Source organism: Leptonychotes weddellii, chromosome 10 (assembly GCF_054177405.1).
Source record: "Leptonychotes weddellii isolate Sample4059 chromosome 10, ASM5417740v2, whole genome shotgun sequence".
NCBI classification, from domain to species: domain Eukaryota; kingdom Metazoa; phylum Chordata; class Mammalia; order Carnivora; family Phocidae; genus Leptonychotes; species Leptonychotes weddellii.
The window spans coordinates 13,724,570-13,746,371 of NC_138378.1; the positions used below are offsets into that span (position 1 = coordinate 13,724,570).

At 48.4% G+C, this 21,802-nt stretch overlaps 2 protein-coding genes across 4 annotated transcripts; one reads left to right on the plus strand and one right to left on the minus strand.

Moving 5' to 3' along the window:
* Window positions 1–1,322: 1,322 nt before the first annotated feature.
* Window positions 1,323–4,330, minus strand: PI3 (peptidase inhibitor 3). 3 transcript variants are annotated; one of them, XM_081832686.1, is made up of 3 exons: window positions 4,192–4,330; window positions 2,983–3,216; window positions 1,323–1,519 (listed from the first exon to the last, which is right to left on the minus strand). In XM_081832686.1, the coding sequence occupies exons 1-2, from the start codon at window positions 4,268–4,270 to the stop codon at window positions 2,984–2,986; spliced, it is 312 nt and encodes a 103-aa protein (XP_081688812.1). In that variant the 5' UTR covers window positions 4,271–4,330; the 3' UTR covers window positions 1,323–1,519; window position 2,983. The 3 variants fall into 3 exon arrangements, with proteins under 3 accessions (XP_081688812.1, XP_030886028.2, XP_030886027.2); XM_031030168.2 differs by lacking the exon at window positions 1,323–1,519 and adding an exon at window positions 2,580–2,746; XM_031030167.2 differs by lacking the exon at window positions 1,323–1,519 and adding an exon at window positions 2,580–2,750.
* A 6,807-nt stretch (window positions 4,331–11,137) lies between these two features.
* Window positions 11,138–15,729, plus strand: WFDC5 (WAP four-disulfide core domain 5). Its single transcript, XM_006735260.2, has 4 exons — window positions 11,138–11,290; window positions 14,528–14,668; window positions 14,751–14,891; window positions 15,269–15,729. The coding sequence occupies exons 1-3, from the start codon at window positions 11,206–11,208 to the stop codon at window positions 14,888–14,890; spliced, it is 366 nt and encodes a 121-aa protein (XP_006735323.1). The 5' UTR covers window positions 11,138–11,205; the 3' UTR covers window position 14,891; window positions 15,269–15,729.
* The last annotated feature ends 6,073 nt before the right edge of the window (window positions 15,730–21,802 follow it).

Genomic DNA, 21,802 nt, shown 5'->3' on the forward strand with positions numbered 1-21,802 from the left:
CTTCTTGTTGTTGAATTCTATAGTTGTGAAAGAATGTACTTGAAGATTTAAATTGATAAGGACAACAGCTACCCTGGAAGTGTGGTGAATTTTTTCTCCAGCTTTAGTGAGATGGGAGCGTCCATTGACAGGTGAATGGATGAAGAAAACGTGGTGTATTCAACCATATAAAGACAGGAGTTCCTGTATTTTTGACAGCATGGATGGACCTTGAGGGCATTAAGCTAAATGAAATCAGCCAGACAGAGAAAGGCAAATACTGTATGATTTCACTTAGGTGGAATCTAAAAATATCAACTCATAGAAACACAGAGTAAAATGGTGGTAGCCGGGGTGGTAACCGGAGGGTGGAGGAAATGGGCTGGTCAAAGGGCACAAACTCTCAGTTACAAGACCAACACATTCTGGGCATCTAACATGGAGCGTGGTGAATACAGTCAACAATGTTGTGTTGTATCCTTGAAAGTTGCATCAGAGAAGAGCCTTTATGTTCTCACCATAACAACAAAATGGTAATTATGTGAGGTGAAGGATTTGCTAACTACCCTTATCATGATAAACATTTTGCAATATATATGTGAATCACATGATTACATGTACACCTTAAATTACACCGTATGTCAATTTTATCACAATAAAGCTGGGGGAAAAAGTAAATTGAAGAGGTAAATGTTGATATCTTCCCCATGGGGCATTTTCCCTTTCAGAAGCACAGCATTTATTCAATCTTCGTGAACAGTTGTGTAGGTTTCTTTTTTAAAGTTCTGCCTACCTCTTGTTACGTTTATTTAAAGGAATGGTATGATTTTGTTGATATTATAAGTTGGATTTTATTCTATTCTATTTTATTTTTTTATTTAAATTTTACTTAGTTAACATACAGTGCAATATTGGTTTCTGGAGTAGAATTCAGTGATTCATCACTTACATACAACACCCAGTGCTCATCACAACAAGTGCCCTCCTTAATGCCCATCCCCCATCCAGCCCATCCCCTACCCACCGCCCTCCATCAACCCTCAGTTTGTTCTCTATCGTTAAGAGTCTCTTTACGATTTGTTTCTCTCTCTCCTTTCTCCCCCCTCCCATATAGTCATCTGTTTTCTTTCTTAAATTCCACATGTGAGTGAGATCATATGATATTTGTCTTTTTCTGACTGATGTAAGTGGGATTTAAAAATTTTTCTTCTGATTATTGCTCATTCTAATAAAAATGGGATTTATCATGTACTAACTATGTGACTGTGGATGGTTACTGAACCTCTCGTGGCTTCAATCTTTTAACAAAATTAAAGTTATGAGATAATACCCATTTGAGAAGGTTCTTACGAGAAATAAATAAGACAGTACATATAACACAGTTAGTATAGGATCTGGAACAGAGAAGCAGTCAATACATAAACTAATCTTACTACCAGTGGTGTATCTTGTACTTGTCAGGCCAGAAGTTTGGGCATGGCTCTTGCCTACTTTCCAGGATGTCCTGCTATCACAGGTCCACTGCAGTGCAACCAGTCTCCTGGAGAATGAGAGGGAGCCCTGGCTTGCATGCCTCTCGAAGGGGCAAAGGACACAGTGCTCCCTGTTCTCTCACCCCGAGGCTCTGCCCCCCACTTCCGCTCACAGTGGGAACCCAACACAAAAAGGAGAGTTGTCTCAGGGCCAGAATGTCAGGGCTAGACTGTACTTCCCGAATAATTACATCCAACCCCCTCAAATTGAGTAGACAACTGAGGCTCAGGGAGGGAAAGACGTTCGTCTGAGGTCATCCAGCAAGTGGGGAGGCTCTGCACTAGAACACAGGTCCCCTGACTCCTAAGCCTGTGCAATTTCAACTCCATCCCAAATTCTCTTTCTGGGAGAGCTTCCTTGTTCAAGGGCAGTGAAGCAGGTGGGTCAACAGCAGAGCCCTGAGGTCGTCCGAGTTTGCCTAACACACCCTCCACGGTCTGCACCATTCGAATCTGCCTGCCCCCACCCTGTGCATCTCCAGAGGACACGATTCACCACCCACACTAAAGGATCAAGGGCTTGGTGTGTCCTGGCTCCTCATTCACATCTTAAAATAGAAATCCGGGGGAGGGTATGGCTTAACCCAAAGGAATTAATTGTTAATGGAGGCATCTCAGGCAGGGACAGGTGAAATGCTTCAAGAGCGGGGATTTCCCTGCTTCTTTCTGTGGCCTCTTGGGAGGATGTGGAACCCTGGGGAACATGAAAAGGAAAGGCGGGAGGGAGCTAGAGGGTTAGCCACTAGGGTTGGTTGGTCCCGCCGGCAGGGCTGGCGATAGCCAGGTCAGATCGCGGGGTTGATGGGAGAGGAAAGAAACAGCCTGCAGTTTGTGTCCTGCTTAGTTTCTTATTTCCCTGGGCTTAGGCCAAAGGCAGAATTCCCTACTGAAATGCAGACTCCGGGTCTGGGGTCGATTAGTGGATTTCTAGTATTAAGCCCCAGGAATGGGCCCCTTGTTTCGGGCACTGCTCTCCTTCACACCCACCCGGGAGAGGGAGTCCCAGCCCCCCACCCATCTCCCTGGGGCGCCCGGGAGCACAGGAGTCAGGAGAGCCAGAAGCAAACGAAGCAGAAAGTCGTCTTTTATTACAAAGTCAAGAAGGGAGGCAGCCAAGCCCAGACTTGGGCATCCTGAGCGGGAGGCGGAACGCCCAGGGAGGCAGAGGGCCATGCGACAGGGGCCAGAACCAGCAGCCCTGGGGACTTCCCAGGTGCAGCAAGGACAGGCTCCACCTGGCTGGGAGAGAAGAGAACCGGAGAGGTGACTCAGCCGCTCAAAGCACTCAGGGGCAGTGGGGGGCAGGGTCACATCCAGGTGGCAGCCCTCTCAGGACTCGGTCACGGGCTCTGAGACTCTTGGTCTCTCAGCCACCTCCCCGCAGCCTCTCTCTCAACCAGCCGGGGTCATTCCCCATTGCTCAGCCTTCTCTGTGCCCTCAGGGTCCCCTCCTCCTCCACCTGGTTCTCACCTCACTGGGGATCCAAGCAGGCCAGCCCACAAGGGCCCTTACAGCACTTCTTGGCCCCCAGGCACTCGGTGTCGCTCAGACAGCGGTTCGGGGGGTTCAACATGGCGCACTGGATCAGAATGTGGGGGCAGAAGCCAGGCTTAGTGGACCCGGGACCTTTGGCTTTGACTGGATCTTGACCTCTAACCGGATCTTGTCCTTTGACCGGAACACGACCTTTGTCAGTGCCTTGCCCTTTAGGAGGAATTGTTGAAAGAACAAATGTCGCCACATGTAGCCCGTGTGTGCCTGCTTCACTATCTAGTCTTTCCTCCACGTCCAGCCCCTCCTCACTGCTGTGTTGTCCAAACCACGGCCTGAGGTGGGGCAGGGTCTTCTGGGCAACTGCTGTCTGTACCCCGGGAAGGCTGTGCCCCGGGCTTTGGGGAGAGGATCTACAAAACCAAGGTTCCCTTGGGTGTCCGTTTATCCCCCCACCCTCCATGACAAGTCCTTTCAGAAGGAGAGGTCAGACTGGGGTGACTCGCAGAGGTGAGAAGGACACATGGTGCTCTTGGGGGAGAGGGGAGTGCCTGAGACACACACCAGGAGATGCGAGCTCCTGGACAGTCTCCTCCCTCATAAAATGGGGATCTTCAAACTACATGGCTTCTGAGGTCTCGCTGGTGTATAACCTCCTTTTAGAGGCTGATTACCCAGATGCCTTCAGGGGGCAGACAGGCAGGGGCCAGACCCCACACCCAGGCCCAGATTCCTGGGGCTCCTCACTTCACTGCACATTCTGCCCAGGTATCCACACCTGAGGCCACAACCACGTAACAACACTCCTTCCAGCAATAGTCCTGATATCTCAGTCCTGATGTGGAAAGCATGTTGATTCTACTGGACAACTTCCTGCTCTCTCTGGATGCAGTGGAAGCGGCCACAGACCATCCATGGGCGCCTGGGTGGCTCAGTTGGTTAGTGTCTACCTTTGGCTCAGGTCATGACCCCAGAGTCCCAGGATCCAGTCCCGCATCAGGCTCTCTGCTCAGCGGGGAGTCTGCGCCTCCCTCTGCCCTTCCCCCATCATGTGCTTACTCGCTCTCTCACTCTCTCAAATAAATAAAAATTTTTAAAAGAAAGTGTGAGATCCAGCCCTGCCCACTGCCCCAGAGTGCTTCTTGGCAGGGCCCAAGCCAGCCTCACTCAGGGCACTTGTCTACTCACCTCCAGTGACAGCGGCCTGTGCCGCCAGAATCCCCAGGATAAGGACCACCACCAGGACCAAGAAGCTGCTGGGCCTCATGTTGTCTAAGCTGTGTGGCTACGAGCTGAAGCTGATCCATTTTATGCAGCCCAGCGTGGCCTGGAGCCAGGAGGGTGGGTCTGTGATTTTCTATGAGACAAGACCTACATTTCCTAATTCTGCCAGGAAGGATCCACCCCTATATTGGAAGGGATCTTGGGGCTTTCCCCAAGGATTTTTCACAGAGATAAATGGCAGACACTGTGTTACATCACCTCTGATAGCCCCGAGAGCCGTCCCATTTTCTGACAGAGACACAGGGCTGGCTGTGGGCCCGGTGTTCCGATTTCAAAGCCATTACTCCCTGTTCCTGCAGGCCCACCCAGACCTACCCCAACCATTCACCCCTCCCAGCATCAAGTTGGGCTTTGCTTTCATGCCCTCCTGGCCCTGCGGAAAACTCTCGAAGGCAAATTTTCCTTGAAAATCTAATGACACATCACTACACGGATCATCTCTGAGATGCACCACATAAGTAATCGGGAAGGTGGGATTCTAGATCTCACATAACAATGCTAATAAAAATAATGCTGGGTGAAAAATTCAAGTCTCAAGAGAAAATATTTTGAATTATAGGCTTGTGTATAAGGTTCAAAACTAAGAAACACTAGATTGTCTAGACATACTTATGTATGTGGTACAACTCATTTACGCAGGGGTGGATGAAAATGAGGAAGCTATTCACACAAAATCTAGGATAGTGATTAACTCTGGAAAGGAGGCAAGAAACATTCTGAATGGGTGGGAAGGACTCAGGTTGATTTAAGTTTTTGGTTCTTGGTAACGTTCTAGTACTTGGGTTGATTGGTGATTTCCCCTGGTGTGTGTGTGTGTGTGTGTGTGTGTGTTTCCAAGGCTGTGGGGTAAATCATTTATGGATTACCTTCGCTTTCCATAAACCTGCAGTGCTGCTCTCTTGGGTGGTTTTCAGTCTTTCACTATTACAAACTATACCCCACGTGGCTTTTTGCATTAACTTGTAAGCTAGAGTCCCAGAAGTAGGTTTGCTGGTACAAAGATTAAATGCATTTGGAAATTTTTTCCAGTTTATTACAGTATATTGACAAATGGATTATATATATATTTAATGTGTACAATATGACGTTTTACTATACATGCACATTATGAAAAGATGGCCACAATCAAGTTAATGAACATACCTATCAACTCATATAGTTACCATCTTTCAGATGCTTTTGAAATTTTTATACTCTTGTCTTATGTCCTTTGATGGGGGTTGTACCATTTTGTACCATACCAGTAGTAGATGAAATCAGCTGTGTGCATCCAGGCTTTGGCACAGACAGTGTGTTTAATTTTTTTTTTTTTACCAATCTGATCGGTGAGAAATCATGCCTTGCTGATGTTTTTAGTTAGCATTTCTCTCATTTTTATTTTTGCATATTTTAGAAGCCACTTACATTTCTTTTTCTGAAAGCTTCTTTTCCTTTGCTCACTTTTTAATAGATTCGCCAGCCTTTTTTCTTCTTAATTTTTAAGCATTCTTTATATATTATGGAGAAAGGTCCTTTGTGGTATGGTTTGCAAATAAAAAAACTTAATGTCATTCTAAGATCTGTTCAGAACTGCTCAGGGTGGTCTCCTTTCCTCATCTTATCTGATGTTACCTGCTAGTGTTTGGCTACAGTGCACAGAGTGAGAGCATGTTTTTAATATGGTTATATTAAACAAATCTGGCTATATTATATTAAGAAGACTGCACATCATATTAATACAGGTTCACTGAAGAGTTGATGGGGGGATAGAGGTTAAGAAGGTAGAAGGAGAAAAAAAGCAAATAAAAAGAAACAAAAAAGTATTGCTTCACCAAAAAAATTTATCATGTCTGGTGTGATCCTATTATATTTATAAATATATTAGAAAAAGAATGAATATCGCTAGATCTCTGTGCACTGAATCCTAGAAATATTAATGAAATCTTACCAGCAGGAAAACAAGTTAGGGGATAATATATGTGTTTGATAATACTTTAGTAGAAACACATAAAAGTGCTATAAATGCCTTTATTCATGTACAAAAGAGGATAAAGATGTGAAGGAATACATACTACGCTGTTAATATTGCTTACATCATGGTGATGAGAATGGGAAAAAAACCAGATTAGTAGGTTTTCCTTCACACGTACTAGTTTCTAATTCTTTTACTTGTCACAACAAAAAGTCACTGTTGTGATCTGAAATATCAAAGAAAATTATAATTGGTAATTAGAAAAAAGAACTCAAGGAATCTTATGAATGAAGAAAACAGCATAATTGACAGTTATATCTAAATAAACAATGAGATACATGTAACCAGTAGTACCAGTGTTGAGAAGGTGTGCTTAAAATAGAAGTGTCATAATGTAAAAATGTAATAGTGTGTGTCGGGTATGATTCAGATGCCGTCCAAATAAATCATTTTGGGTAGTTCAAGCAGAAAAAGAATCCAGCTATTGTATGAGTGCGTGTGATTGTAGGAACTTGAATCCCCTCTGCAGTTCTGGATGCGGAAAAGTCTGGGACAGATAGTCACTGGATTGTCAGCCGCTGTAGGGAGACTTGCTGGGAGCAATTGAAATTCACATTGATGAAGACACTGCACAGAGCATGCCACCATCCTGCCCCTGTTCACGCCCCTGATCCATCCCCTACTTACGCTCCCAAACATCAGCAAATATTCACCTCCCAGAAGGAAAAGTGCCCACCTTGAGCAGGTCTGAGAACAAGAAAGGTAGAGCACAAGTACTGGAAAGTGTAGAGAGAAAATAAATAAGAAAATGCACCCAGGAGAAGGAGGAGGCATATTTAGGAGAGAACTTATCATCTTGCAATGGCTGCAGCAATATCTCTTTGGCCATGGCTGATGGTAGGAGCCCTCCTGTCTCAGACGAGTTACTTAAGACTCAGGAAAGGTCCACGTATTTAAGGAACTGCCCATTATTGTAGCAAAGGAAGGAGGGAGCCCTTGAGCTAAGAAACTAAGAAACCCATTCTAACTTCCCACCCCTCCTACTCAGGTAAGATACTCTTTTCACTAGCTGATTCGTGAAAATCTACTGATTTCAAAATAAGAAAGAAATGTGGAAATCACATAAGCCACACAAAAATACTATTTTTTAAAAGCGGAAATGAGTAGCAAAGCTTAAGAACATTTAAAACAGGATTTTTAAAATCTTCAGTAAAATGTCACCACAAAACTAAAAAAAATGGATATTCCAAAATGCATTTGGAAATTTTTTTTCAATGAATGTCTAAAATTACTGAAGCAAATTGAAACTATGAAGAACCCCCATAAAGCAGAAATATAGAAATTCAAAGAAGAAATAGCAAGGTAACAGGAAGATGTGGAGTGAAATCTGACAGACCTCAGGGGAGAGATTGAAGACAAGGACAAAAACATTGCAGAAATAAAGACCAAGTAAGGACAAAAGGAAAGAAAATAAGAAAAGCAAAGAACCACAAACTAAAAATGAAAAATAGCTTTAAAATGATTTCACAGAAAGTCTTCAGTATAAAAAGTCACCAGAGACGCAACAGACATATAAATCAAGTTGCACAAAGAAGAAAACCAAAATACACACACACACACACAAGAAGAAAACCAAGACAACAAAATAAAAGAATTATTTAAAACCCTAATCGAGGGGCGCCTGGGTGGCTCAGTTGGTAAAGCGTCTGCCTTGGGCTCAGCTGAGTGGGGAGACCGCTTCTCCCTCTCCCTCTGCCTGCCGCTCTGCCTACTTGTGCTCTCTCTCTCTCTCTCTGTCAAATACATAAATAAAATCTTTAAAAAAAATAAAACCCTAATCAAGGAAAATATTTCTGAAATTAAAGCAGGCTCAAGTCTATGTATTGGAAGTTCACACCGTGGTAAACACAAGACGCATGCGAATAAAACGCTTGGGCTGTAAAGATAGACACAGAAACCTCCAGGAAAGCATCTCCCCTCAAAAAACAAAAACAAAAACAAAATTGGAAAAAAAAATCAGATGGAATGATGGCCAGAAAACAGCAGAGCAAAACTTAAAGGCACTGAAGGAAAGAGTACACACTGAGGATTTTTTTTGCACAATTACAAGAATATATTTCTGGACATGCAAGAACTCAAGGAATCTTGTTTCCAAGAGCTTTCCTGAGCAGTTTCTAAGGGACAAGATACACCCAACCTGGAAGATTTGTGGAAATTACTAAAATGACAGTTGTTGAACACTGGGCATTTTAACTGTGGAACAAAGACTAAGACAAAGTAGTAGCAAATAGTATGTAAATATGCCTTACTGTGAAAACGTAGAAATAGTAAAATTTCCATCAAATAGAAGGACGATAGGGAAGGAAGTTGGATAAAAGAGTAAGCTCGCTGATTGCTATATATGTAATAGTTTCAAGTCAAAGGATATTTAAAACACAGTAAGCTTCAACAGAATTAACCACTTTTGTGCATCAAAGGACACTACCAGGATAGTGAGAAGACCAGCTGCAGAATGGGAGAAAAGATTTGCAAATCAGATATCTGATAAGGGCCTAGTATCCAGAATATATAAAGGACGTGTACAATTCAACAATAAAAAGATAAAACAACCCAGTTTTAAAATGGGCAAAGCACTTGAATAGACCTTTCTCTAAAGAAGATACACCAAAAAACGGTGAGCACACAAAAAGATACTCAACATCATTAGCCACTAGGAAAATGAAAGCCCAAATCACAAGATACCACTTTACACCCCTTAGTGTGACTATAAAATTTTTTATCTTAATGGAAATGGACAAGCTTTGGCGAGGAAATGGGGAAGTTGGAACCCTTGTACGTTGCTGGTGAGAATGTAAGATAGTGCAGCATGAACAATCCCAGAGGTTTGAGAGATAACCAAGAGCTTGGGCCTGGTTGACCAATGGGTTCATCTGCTACGTGAGACCCCCTCCGTGAGGACTGGGGGAGGTGGCTGTTTTCTCTAAGGCACAGAAACTAATACAAGGAGCCAGGGAAACTGAAGGCTCCACGCTGGCCTTTGGACATCTAGAAATGCATCTTCCACATCTGCAGGCAGCTCCCCGCTGGGCACACCCACTTTTACCCCAGCCTCCAGCTCTGCCTGTCCTGCAGCCTCACCAGACACATGCCGAGTCCCACTCTGCAGCCCCCTTCCCTCCTTTCTCTAGCGACTCCCAACCCCGGGGGGAGTCCCCGAAATAGCTGCACCCGCCACTTGGGAGGTCCCTGTTCTCCCCTGTTAGAGCCTGAGATTCGATCTCCACCGGCACTCCATCCCCCTGATTACATAGGAACCTCTTAGGGTAGTCTCTTTTGAGAAATAAATGATGAGGTGACCCCTGTCTCTGACACCTTAGAGTCATTTAATAGAGTGAGCAGTAACTTGAGGGCAGGACAGACTTGGGGGTGAGGGGAGCCTAAAGCAGGGAAGAGGGTTCCTAGACAGATTTGGATGACCTCATGTCTCTGCTGTCTATGCACCAGTCACATGCTCTGCTCCATGGAAGCTCCAAGGAAGGCCAAAGCCCCAGGAGGAGCCACTTTGAGTGTGGTGGGAAACTATGTTTTAGCACATCAGTCCTACAAAATACCATGTATTCATTAAAAATGATGATATTGGAGAATACTTTAAGACACAGGAAAATGTCTACAGAATCATCTTAATTGAAAAAGCATTTATCAATATACGTGTGTAGTTTGTAATCGGGGAAAAAAATAGCCCCATAAAATTCTCCTTCTATTCCAAAAGAAACATCAGATCATAGAATATAGGGCCCCTCTTTTCCTGAGAGCTTAGAAGACAGCATGAGGGATTCTAGGTAAACCCAGTGAAGAACTTCCTGGCTGTGAGGGTTGTCCTGGAATGGAATATCCTCTTCCTTTCTTAGGGTCAGACGAAGTAATGCCTTGCTACCAAGGCCCAGTAACTGATGGGGATCACCGGGAGGCAATGACAGAAATCCCACCTTAGTTAGGAATCAACCGTGGGTCCTTGAGCCAGTTATCTCCCATCTCCGGCCTACTGTTTCCCCATCTTTCAAGAAGGAGGGTGGTGAGGATGGTCTTGACCTCCCGCAGTTCTGGTCAGGTACTATGGTTCAGTGGAGGTCTCTGTTTGGGGCCCCTTAAGACAGTGAACCCCCAGGGCCTCTTCCACCAAATGCAGGAGCCAAAAGATGTGAAATCTAAGGTGAGTCCTTGGCTGTGATGATTTTTTGCTCAGGATCTCTTAGGGCCAGGGAAGGGGTCCCAGAAGCCTCCTACATCTGCTGTGACCAGTCACCTCAGCCAAACAACCACCCTGACCACTGAGCCAGTCCCAGGCAGAGGGCAGTTCTACCAGAAGTCACTGGAGGTGATTCACCAGAGGCAGGGAGGTCTCTCTCTCTCCTAACCACAGAAGCCCAGGAGGAGAGGCCACAGCTGGCCTCCCTCACCGTGCCTACCTGGGCCCACTTTCTCCAGCAGGGAGCTCTGACCTTAACCCGAATTCCTCCTAGGCATCCAGAACTCTGCCACCCCCTTCTTGCCATTCAAAGCTGACTTCTGTCCCATGCCGAAGCCGTTGCTGGGGCTGCAAGACCCTAGAGAGCCAGGAGAGGGATCATCTGTCTCAACAACCCTCATTCTTTATATGGATGAGAACAACCAAGGCCCGAAGAGGGAGCAGACTTGCCCGAGATCACAGCCCGAGCCCAGCAGGCAGGACTGGATGCCAGCCCCCAACACCAGCACCTGCTCCCACCCACCCATCTTCAGTTCTTGCACAAGCACACCAGCACCGAGGCTCGAGGGCAGGGGGCGGGACCGGGACGAGGCAAACAAGAGCCACTCCGTCCAGCTCATCTCCTTCCTCCCCTGACTCAGCTGCTCTAGCCTCCCTGGAGCTGCAGGGGTCAATTTAGGGGCCCCCGAGCCCTGCCTTAGTAAGTGCTGGTAGCAGAAACATGAGGGCCTGGAGCCTTCTCCTCCTGGTGGCCCTCCTGGCTTTGGGGAGCCAGCTGCCTGCTGCCTCGGCCAGGACGAAGGGAGGTGAGTGTGGATGGCTTCCTCTGCTCCAGGGACCAGGTAGTTCCTACCTCTCTGGGGAGAGTGAGGGTTGGGGGGGCAGGCAATGCAGTGTGACGTCTGCGTGTGTAGCTGCGGATGCCCTCTTCTGGGTGCTTCCAGCAGCTGGGGTTTGGTTTGCACCTCTCTGTGCCTGCCAGCCGGCCTTGTGGGCAGCTGTGGATGCCTTCATGCCGGGGTCTCGGTGCTCGTCTTCCCGTGTGAGTGTGGGATTGTGTGTGTATGTGCGTACGTGTGCATCTTTGTGCCTGCTTGTCTGTACGAGTCTGTGTCTGCACATGTGTGTTTAGGTACGGCTGCACGTGTGTGTGTCCGTGGGGTCGTGCCTGTGTGCACACGTGTCTCTGGGGGACGGGGGAGCAAACCTGTCTGTACCTGCTCTTCCATCGATGTCTCCGTGGATTATTAGGATCTGTGGGCCCGCCTGGCAGCGAGATGACCCTCTCCGTCATCTTCTGTTGCTACCGAGGCTGCGCCTGGTCTGGTCCCTGCCCATCTTGTTTCTGTCTTTCTCAGGTCCTTCTTGTGTCCCAGAGACCAACCTGTGCAAGGGACTCCCAAACTGGGTAGGGGGTGTGGTTTCTGGGATCTGTTGGGAAGAAGCTCCACCCCTACCCTCTTCCAAGCCTCCTGGAAAAGGCTGGGGCTGACCTGTCAACAGGCGGGGGAGGATGGGGCTGCTGCGAGGCTAGACAGGTGCCTCCCCTTTCTGGGGCTGGGACACCGTGACCTACATACACCTGTGCATCCCTGGCCCTGCCTTGCGGGACGGGGACAGTAATGGGGACAGGTTCCCTCCCCTGCAGGTCCTGGGGAGCAGCTCCCTGCCTCCTCTCTGCCCCCTCTAGCCTAACTTATGCCTTCCTCCGAGGTGGGGCTCTCTCTCCCTGGGGCGCGAGCTGGTTTGGGGAAGAGAGTGCTCAGGCCCAGGCTGAGGAGGGAAGGATGCTGGCAAGTTCCAAGGCCAGACCCCTGCTGGCTGTGATTCATGTGGCTCAGCCGCATTCCTCCTCGCTGAGATGCGGAGAGATTGAGACTATTTTCATCCCCATTTTGCAGGTGAGAAAACTGAGCCACTTGAAATGCCAGTTCTGAGTCTCTCTTCCTTTCTGTCTATTCAAGGCTCAGCTCCCGGCCCCTCATCCCAGCAGCTCTCCTGGCTGTGTGACCACCCCAGCCCACAGGGAGATCCCTGTCAGACTTCAGGCACCTCCTCTCAGCTCACGCCCTGAGGCCTGAGCACCCCTGGCCAGGGCTACCCCCCTGGACCTCAGAGCCTTCCCAGGGCCCCGCCTACCCCCAGCTGGGGGCAGGAGGGGCTCATCCCGTTAGGGGGCTCCCTCGCAGACTAGCTGCTCTTTCTCCAGCAGGGGGCAGCAATCCAGTTTAAGACAACCCAGTTGAACGAGTGAAGTGGGTTTTGGGCACTTCCTGTGTGAGCAAGGTGCCCCCTACGTGTGTGGCCAGCGTCCAGTTGGGAGCTGGAGGGGAAGGGAGATGCAAGGTACAGTCAGGGCGCTTGCTGCAGGCTGCTGGGGGCTCTTGAACCTTTTCTGAGACGCTGGACTAAAGTGACAGCCTGGGACCAGCCTTCATCCTCCCCAGGACTCAGTGGTGGCCGGAGCAGAGGGGTGGGAGGTCAGAGTCCTAGCTCAGGCCCCTGTGGGTCTGGGCAATCACTACCCTTCCAACCCTTGACTTCCTCCTCTAAATGGAAGAAGATACTGAGTCAAGCCTTCTGCATGGAATCTGGAAATGGCCCAAAATCCTAACAAGAAAAATGGCTAGATCAGCTCTGGGACAGAACATTCTAGAGCTGTCAGAGGACCACCTCAAAGGCGAGTTCATACAGATCCCGGACACAAGGCCACGTGCAACAGGACACGCACACAGTACACGTGTGGCTGACTTCGGCCGGCCGTGTGACAGTGCACCAGGCCGGCGACAGCTGACGATGCCGGGTCGCCCTTCAAAATCTGTCTTTCAAAGAGTGGCTGAGCCGAGCCGCTGGTGGTTTTGCATCAAGGACCGTGCCTAATGGTGAGAGAAGCAGGCAAGGGGTCTATTCTCACAGCCTCCAGCCAAGGGAGAGAAGCAGACAAATAGATGCGGAGTCACAAACTCTGAAGGAAAGAGTGTGGGGTGAGTGGGGGAGGCTGACCTAGTTAGTCCGGACTCAGAGAGGGAGGGTGTCCCCAGGATGCGAGGATGCAGTGTTTCCACTGAGACCTGATGAATGCGGTGGAGGAGAGAGCACCGGGCAAAGTGCCCAGCAAAAGCAAGGCCCCACGAAGAGAAGCAGCTGGGGAGCAGAGCAGGAGCCCCGAATGGAAAAGGTGTTGAGGATGAACACAGGGAGGTGGGCAGCCCCAGGCCAGGCACGGCCTGTTGGCCCAGGTGCAGATGTGGAACTTCGTTTGTTGCCATCCTTCATGGCATCTGAGTCTCAAACCAGCCCCGGAGGGAGTCCAGCTTCCCATTCCACGGAGAGAAAACTGAGGCTTGCAGTCAAAACAAAAACAAAAACAAAAAACTTGCCAGCCATTTGCAACAATGTGGATGGACCTTGAAGATGTTACACTGAGGGAGATAAATCAGCCAGGCAAAAACAAATACTGTATGATCTCAGATTAGAATCAAGAAATCAAAACAAAACAAAAAACAAGCTCCTAGATACAGAGAAGAGATTCGTGTTCGCCAGGGGTCATGGGTGGGAGGTAGGGGAAATGGGTGAAGGGAGTCAAAGGTACGAACTTCCAATTATAAGAGAAATAAGTCGTGGGGATGTAATGGGCACCATGGTGGCTGTAGGTAATAATACTATATTGCATATTTGAAAGTTGCTAAGAGAGAAAATCTTAAAAGTTCTCATCATAAGAAAAAAATGTCTAATTATGCATGGGGACAGATATTAGCTAGACTTGTTGTGGTGATGATTTCATTATACATAAAAATATCAAATCATTTTGTTGTACACCTGAAACTAATATGTTATGTCAATTATACCTCAATAAAAAATTTAAATAAAAACAAATAAAAGCAAGTCCACCCCCGCCCAAAAAAAAACAAAAACAAAAGAACTTGCCAAAGGACAGGCAAGAAATAAGGGGTAGAGAATTTGGATCTTGCAATTCCCAGATCGGTGCTCATTATATGACTTGGAACTGCCTCCAGCTGCAAGATTTGGGGGTTTTCTTACAGAGAAATTTGGGGGCTGCCCACCGGACGATGGGCCCTGCCTCCTCTCGGTGCCGGACCACTGCTTGGATGACAGCCAGTGTCCTGCAAGGATGAAGTGCTGCTACAAAGCTTGCTTCCGCCAGTGTGTCCCTTTGATCTCCGGTGAGTGTCCCTCTCCACCTTGCTGAGCGCCCAAGCCCCGGGGCTGGGCACAGTCAGGGCTCACCAGGCCCCTGTGTTGCAGTAAAGCGGGGCAGGTGCCCTGAGGACCACCTGCACTGCCTCAGCCCCGTGCAGCATCTGTGCAACAGAGACTCAGACTGCAGGGGCTCCAATCGGTGCTGCCTCGGCGCCTGTGGCCGAGACTGTCGCAACCCCATCTAAGGTATGGTTCCTGCGCGCCTGGGGCAGGTTCTTTCCCTCTCTTAGCCCCAGCGTTAGACGTCCTTCCAGGTCAATAAGCCTAACGGGACACCTACCTTCCCAGGAGCCTGGGGCTGCCCACGCTAGAGCTGGGGAAGGGGATGGGGCCGGAGGGCTCCTGTTGGGACCCGTTAGGACCAAGGAGGAACCGGAGATCCTCCATTCTCTTGCTGATCTTGCAACTGCTCTGAGCTTCAGGTGGCCCTTGTGAAGGAGGGTGGGCCATCCGGCCTGAGTGGCCACCAGGGCTGGGCTGATGGGGTGGATGGAGATCAAAGTTTCTAAAGACCCCAGAGTCCCGTGATGGGATGGTGTAACCCTTTCCTTCTCTCTCCCCAGGCTAATTCTGGTTTCGGATCCTCAGCATGGGGTCCCTAGCAGGAAGGGATGATGATAGGGGGCCTGGGACCCTGCCACCCAGATACCACTATCTCTGCCAGTGGCAGTTCCAACCTTCTGATGAACACTGAGCTGCTGTCACCTCCCTTGCCTCCCATCCACCCCTGGTTTCTCCTCCTGGGAGTCAAGGTGCATAGATAGACTCCTCTCACCCTGTGCCCCCTCCCCATCTCTTCCGGTGTTTCCCCACTTAAAATGCCCAACACAGGTAGGCCCCTCTTTGTGGGGTCCAAACCCCTCCCTCAGGCAGCCCAGCCACCTTGAACGTACGTTCTAGTAGAGTTTTCCAGACATTATCTGTTTGCATACCCCTTTCCACCATTTGTGCCACACCTGCAAAACAGCATCTCGATAACTTGCATACGGCCTATACTATTTATCTAACGTCTTTCTTTAAATGGACTCCCTTTTGTATATAAATAAATTTATTTCAAAAGACAACCTTGACATCATCACTATAAATGGAATACGCAGAATCACTTGCCACGAATAAAATGTGATTGTAAAAGCAAATGCAGTGAAAACAGCTAAGGTCCATTAAAGTAAATGTTGTCAGATGAAACGATATTAAATAATAGTATTAAATTCTACCTAGATGCTGCCACCTGCCAACACGGTGAGCCTGAAGGCTGCTCTCTGTCTCTGGTAATAAACGAAGATTAGCAAGGGTTAAAGACAAGTTAAAGACACAGATCTCAAAACTGTGACCTCTTTCTTGGAGTAATCAGAAGGACTGAGAAGAGAACTTTCTCAAGAGTCAGTGTTGTAAAATGCTGCATCCAGGTCCACCCTAAGATCATTTCAAATTGCTCCACATTTGGGGAATGTTGCTTGAACAGTTGGGATGTCATTATTAATGGAGAGTCTATCTCACATTGGACGATACCTCATTCACCTGGATTTCTCAAGGGTCAGTCAGTCTGTAGTCAGGGCCTAAGAGGGTGAGGAAGGAGGTCAATGAGGGAACGACAGCCATCCCAAGGGACATTCCTGGACCCAGAGGGCTGGATTCCTGACTGTCCCAGTCACCCAGGACTTGCTTTGGGGAGAGGCAGGAGGCGGCAGACTCCTCCCTGCTTTATCTGCTGGGTTTCCTCTTGTGTCCCAATGGAATGTGGGGCTGGGCAGGTTGAGTTGGGAATCCTGGGTCTTCTTTCCTTGTTTTTTTGACCTGGCAGTGTGGTCACGGGTGAGTCACCACTCAGGGATTTTGTTTGCCCTGTTGGAAGATGAAAAAAAATCCTACTTCCTCACTCATAGTCCTTCTCATGGGGTTCAAGTGCTGAACTCAAAATCAGCAAATGCTATTTATAGGGATACATGCTGAAGCCCAAGAGAGGAGGAGGAGGAGAATAATCTGAGTCACTGACTCCCTGTGAGCTTGGGTATTTCCTTTCCTTCTGAGCCTCAATTTCCCCATCTATAAACTCAAGTGGTCGACACAGATAATAGGGTACATTGTACTGTTTGCCCAAAGACACACCCCTTCCCTCCCCACCTTTACCATGGCTTCCCTGGGGGAGAGCACACATCCCCCGCCTAGGGATTTAAGGCTTTGCACTGGGACTGATGGGATGTGGCCCCAAGTGACAGTGCGCCAGTTTCAAGGCAAGGCACCTGCCTTCTTGGAGCTTCCTCCCTCTGCCATGAAAAGTGCTTGCCCAGAAGCCACTGGTCTTGGGATGAAGGATAGCTGAGGCAGGCCTGATGCTGAGCTGCCAATCCTTTAACTTGCAAGAGCAAAATAAATGTTTGTGATAGGAAGGCAGTGAGATGGGAGGGGGGGGCGTTGTTCCCATTTTACAGATGAGGAAGATAAGAATTCAAGAGGAGACATCACTTGGCTCCTGATCCCACCACCATTTAGTGGTAAAGGCAGAACGCAAATCCAGTGTATTTGTTATCTATTACTGTATAGCAAATTACCACACATGTAGCCACGTAGCGGCTTAAAACAACACCCATTTGTTATTTTGTAGTTTCTGTGGGTCAAGAATCCAGGCACAGCTTAGCTGGGTCCTCAGCTTCAGGGACTCACAAAGCTGAAATAAAGGTGTTCAACCAGGGCCGGGGTCTTAACTGAGTCCCAACAGCAGAAGGATCCACTTTCGAGTTCATATGGTTGTTGGCAGAATTCCAGTTCTGTGAGGGCTGTAGGACTGAATACCTCAGTTTCTAGTTTAGCGTTGGCCAGAAGTTAACCTCGGGTCCTTGCCTTACCAGAATGGCAACCTGCTTCATCAGAACCAGGAAAAGTCAATCTTATGTTACCTAATCCTGGAAGCAACATTCCCTTACCTTTGCTATACTCTGCTCATTAGAGGCAAATCAGGAAATCCTGCCCATGCTCAAGGGGGAAGGATTACACAAGGGCATGAATACCAGGAGGCGGACATCACTGGGACACATTCTAGAAGCTGCCTGCCACACATAGTCTACTTAATTACAAAAATTTCTATACTTTATGCAACATCAAGCTTACTCTTTAGGGTAAACCCTCATGGATTCAGATGGCCAGTTCTGGCTGGGGACTGAAGGAGAATTTGGGGCACAGCCCATTCGTGGCACATAATGGGTATGGATACCCTCCTTTAGCCTCAGAGGTCCATAATGCCTCTCTTCCCATTCCTATCACTGGTGAATTAATCTAACACTCCATGTACTTCCCATGTGATCTGGGGATGAAACCAGATCCTAGTTTCCATCTCTTCTGCCCTTGGGAAATAGGTTCGTCTTTTCTCTTTTTGAAGCTACTGCTCTAACTCCGAGGCGGAGGTACCCCCTAAGTTTGGGGGGGCAGTGAAGGCTACAGAGAGAGTACGAGGCCAGGAAATGGGAGATCTGCTTCTCCAAAGATCTGCTTCAGTTTCTTTGTGGCTAAAACGAGGGAGTTAGGCAAGATGATTGCAAACTTCCTGCTCTAGCTTCTTTGAGGGAAGGACTGAAGTGGCACAGCCTAGAGCTACGCGTCCAATATGGGAGCCACTAGCCACATGAGGCTACTAAGCATGTGCAATGTGATTAATCCAAATGAGATTCACTGTACGTGGATATAGGCAGAATTCTAAGAGGATTCCCAGGGACCCTCTCCCCCTCCCCCGTATCATCTCCTCCTCTTTGAGTGTAAATGGAATGTGTGAAATGTGTTCCATGAGGAAAGAGAGACTGTCCTGGGTGGGCCTGCCCTAAGCAGGTGAGTCCTTTAAGAGCAGAGCATTTGCTCTGGCTGGTTGCAGAAGAGGACGTCAACACTCCAGGTTGCCTGAAAGAAAGCAAACATCCATGTTGTGAACTGCCCGTGGGCCACGTGGCAAGGAACTGCAGGCAGCCTGTAGAAGCTGAGAGTGATCCCCAGCAGAGAGCCAGCAGGAAAAGGTGACCTCAGTCCTGCAACAACAAGGAAATGAATTCCACCAACAATCTGTGAGCTTAGAAGTGAAACTTCAGATGAGAACCCCAGCCCTGGCTGACACCTTGACTTCAACGTGGTGAGACTCTGGGTAGAGAATTCAGCCATGCTGTGCTCAGATTTCTGACCTATAGGAATGGTGAGGTAATAAATCTGTATTGTTTTAAGTTGCTAAGTTTGTGGTGATTTGAATATCCTGGATTTCCAAGACAGTACTAGATAAAAATGTAAAATACCTCCTTAGTAATGTCTTTATTGATCCCATGTTGAAATTATATTATTTTGAATATACTGGGTTAAATAAAATATATTATTTAAAAAATTAATTTCATCTGTTTCTTTTTATTTATTTTTTTTAATGTTATTGGAAAAATTTAAATCATATATGTGGCTCAAACTCTATCTAGTGAACAGTTCTGTTCTAGAGGTCTCAGATGTAAGCCATTTGACCTTTGAGTCACCCTCAAAGCCTTGCATTTCTTATCTTTGAGATTGGAATAATAATAGCGCCTATCCACAGAATATTGGCAGCATGAATGAGATGAGGCCTGTAGGATACTAGGCCCAAGGCAAGGTCTCAATAAATATTGGTTATTATTATTATTAATAATATCTGTGAAGTAGGAATCCTTTCTTGTATCCAGGTCCTAGTCTCCAGCACCTTCTCTCCAGCCTGACACACAGTAGGCACTCAATAAATGCTTGTGGATTACATACCTTTTTTTTTTTTAAAGATTTTATTTTTAAGTAATCTCTACATCCAACATGGGGCTTGAACTCACAACCCTGAGATTGTATGCTCCCCCCCCACCCCACCCCCCACTGAGCCAGCCAGGCCCCCCTAGATTACATAACCTTGACAAAGCTCTTTGGTACAGTTCTCCCTTACCATCCCAACCCACTTGAGGCAGAAATCAGGGACCCATGGCCAGGTGGGGAGACAGAACTTCTAGGGGGCAAAATATCTGCTTCAAGCTGCACAGCCCAGGGGGCTCTGGGGGAATGAGGCCACCTCCTCCAACTCCCTGATGCAGATCCCCACCTGCAGACCTGGAAGACACGAGTTCCAATCCCAAGGCCACAACACCAAGCTAAGTGACTTGCGCAGGTGACTGAGCCTCATCTGTCCCTGTCAAGCTTCTGTCAGGAATAACTTGGATAAGTCCCCTGAGCAGAGTACCGGTACATACGAAGGACACAATTAAGGAAGGTATTATTACTGTCGTTGTTGTTTGTCAGCGATGCTCCGGGCTGAAATCCCTCTCTCGCGGGGGACCCCTTCCCCTAAATGACCCCTCCTCCCCTGGTCCCTGACTAGGGAGGATGTCCTGGCTCTTGCGCCCCGTCTTCAGACACCACTCCCACCCAATCGAGTCAGGAATAGAAATCACCGCCTCCGGCAGTCCGCGGTCTCCCTCTCTCCCCCGGCAGCGATCGATGTGGCCTCCGTTGCGGGGGAAAGAGGAAGACAGGGAAGTACGGGGCGGCGGGGCCTCCGGCAGCAGGGAGGCTCCGCGGGGCAGCAGGGGCAGAGACGAGCCCGGCCGGTCCGCGGCTCCCCGGCCTCAGCGGCTTCGACTTTGGGGACAGACGCGCCTGGCGGGTGCGCCCTGGAGGGGGCTTGGCAGGTAAGGAATCTCCCTCGGGGAGGGGCGCGGCCCGGGAAGGGGCGGAGGCTGCAGAGTGGGGAGGGGGGCTGCCGGGGTTCTGGTCCCGCGCCCCCTTCGTGAGACCACCCCTCCCACACCCAGGAGGGAGCACTGTGGGGTGGCCAAGCTCTGGGGTCTGTCCTGTTGGTTCATCCGTAAAATGGGATTAGAAAGCCTCCCCGGCAGGGTTGGTGTAGGCATTAAATCGAGGGAAATGTATATGCAGCCCTGCAAAGTGACCAGCACGTAGTAGGTGCTCAAAATAAGTGTGTAGAGAGAGCCTTGAATGGAAAAGTCTAGTTTCCAAACTTAACTGTGCCGTGGACTAGCTGGGTAATGTTGAGCAAGTCATTGAACCTTTCTTACTGATACTCAGATCCTTGTTGGGGAAGGTTTCCTGAATTAATTATCCCGATTAATAGAGCAGGAGGGTGAGTTCCAGAAAGAGAAAAGGATTTACCCACAGTCATGCAGCTAGTGGGTGATGCAACTGGGTTGGATGCTTCATCTCTTGACACCAAGTGCGGTGGAGGAGGTGGGAGTGGAGCTGCATCCCGCCGGAGTCCCAGGTGTTTACTGTGCACGGATTATGTACCAGAGCCACCATCCTGCCCATAAACATCTTGCCCTAGTTAATCCTCATAACCTCTCAAGGAAAGTGTGATGTCCCCCAGTTTACAGATGGGGAAACAAGCTCAGAATGGATCCCCTCAAGGGTCAACAGTAAGTGGCAGACAGAATTTGAACACAGGTCTGATCAGAAGAAAGTGCAAAGGATTGACATTTATTGAGCATCTACTGTGTTCTAAGGGCTTTGCACACACACAGTAACCTTCCACCCAAAGTGCTGTTCTCCCTGTTCTATAGATAAAAGAGCCAAAGCCCAGAGTGGGAGGAGACTGGCCTGAGGACACAGAAGTGACAGAGCTAAGGACACGACCCTTATCCTGACCAGCTTAACTCCAAGCCCAGGGTAAGTGAAGGGCACCTCACCTGACTCCCTGCCAGGCACTGGACCAGCCGCTTGATGTACATCCAATCCCCCGTCCACCCTGGGAAGCAGGCATTACTGATGGGATGGTGCAGATGGGATTACCCAGGATCGGGAAGTGAGTCACTAGCCCTCAGCTCCAGCAGAGCTTGGAGACGTGGGCAGTGGAAGGATCTAACATTTTCTGGTATCAAAAAGGCGGAGCACTTTCCACAAGCTACTTTAGTCCTCCAGCCTGCCTTGAGGGTAGGTGCTTTTGTCTGCATTGTGCATTGTGTAGGAAACTAAGACCTGGAGAAAAGCATCTTCCTCAAAGCCCTAGGTGCATCAGGGGTGGAGATAAACCCCAGATTTGGCTGACTTGGGGAGACAGTGAAACAGGTGGATAATTTACTGAACCCCTTCAGGCCACATAAACACAATAA

Coding starts and splice junctions, on each gene's coding strand:
- WFDC5 (XM_006735260.2), top strand. CDS start 11,206: ATGAGGGCCTGGAGCCTTCTCCTCCTGGTGGCCCTCCTGGCTTTGGGG. Junction 11,291..14,527: donor CTCGGCCAGGACGAAGGGAG/GTGAGTGTGGAT, acceptor GTTTTCTTACAG/AGAAATTTGGGGGCTGCCCA. Junction 14,669..14,750: donor GTGTGTCCCTTTGATCTCCG/GTGAGTGTCCCT, acceptor CCTGTGTTGCAG/TAAAGCGGGGCAGGTGCCCT.
- PI3 (XM_081832686.1), bottom strand. CDS start 4,270: ATGAGGCCCAGCAGCTTCTTGGTCCTGGTGGTGGTCCTTATCCTGGGG. Junction 3,217..4,191: donor ACAGGCCGCTGTCACTGGAG/GTGAGTAGACAA, acceptor TTCCTCCTAAAG/GGCAAGGCACTGACAAAGGT.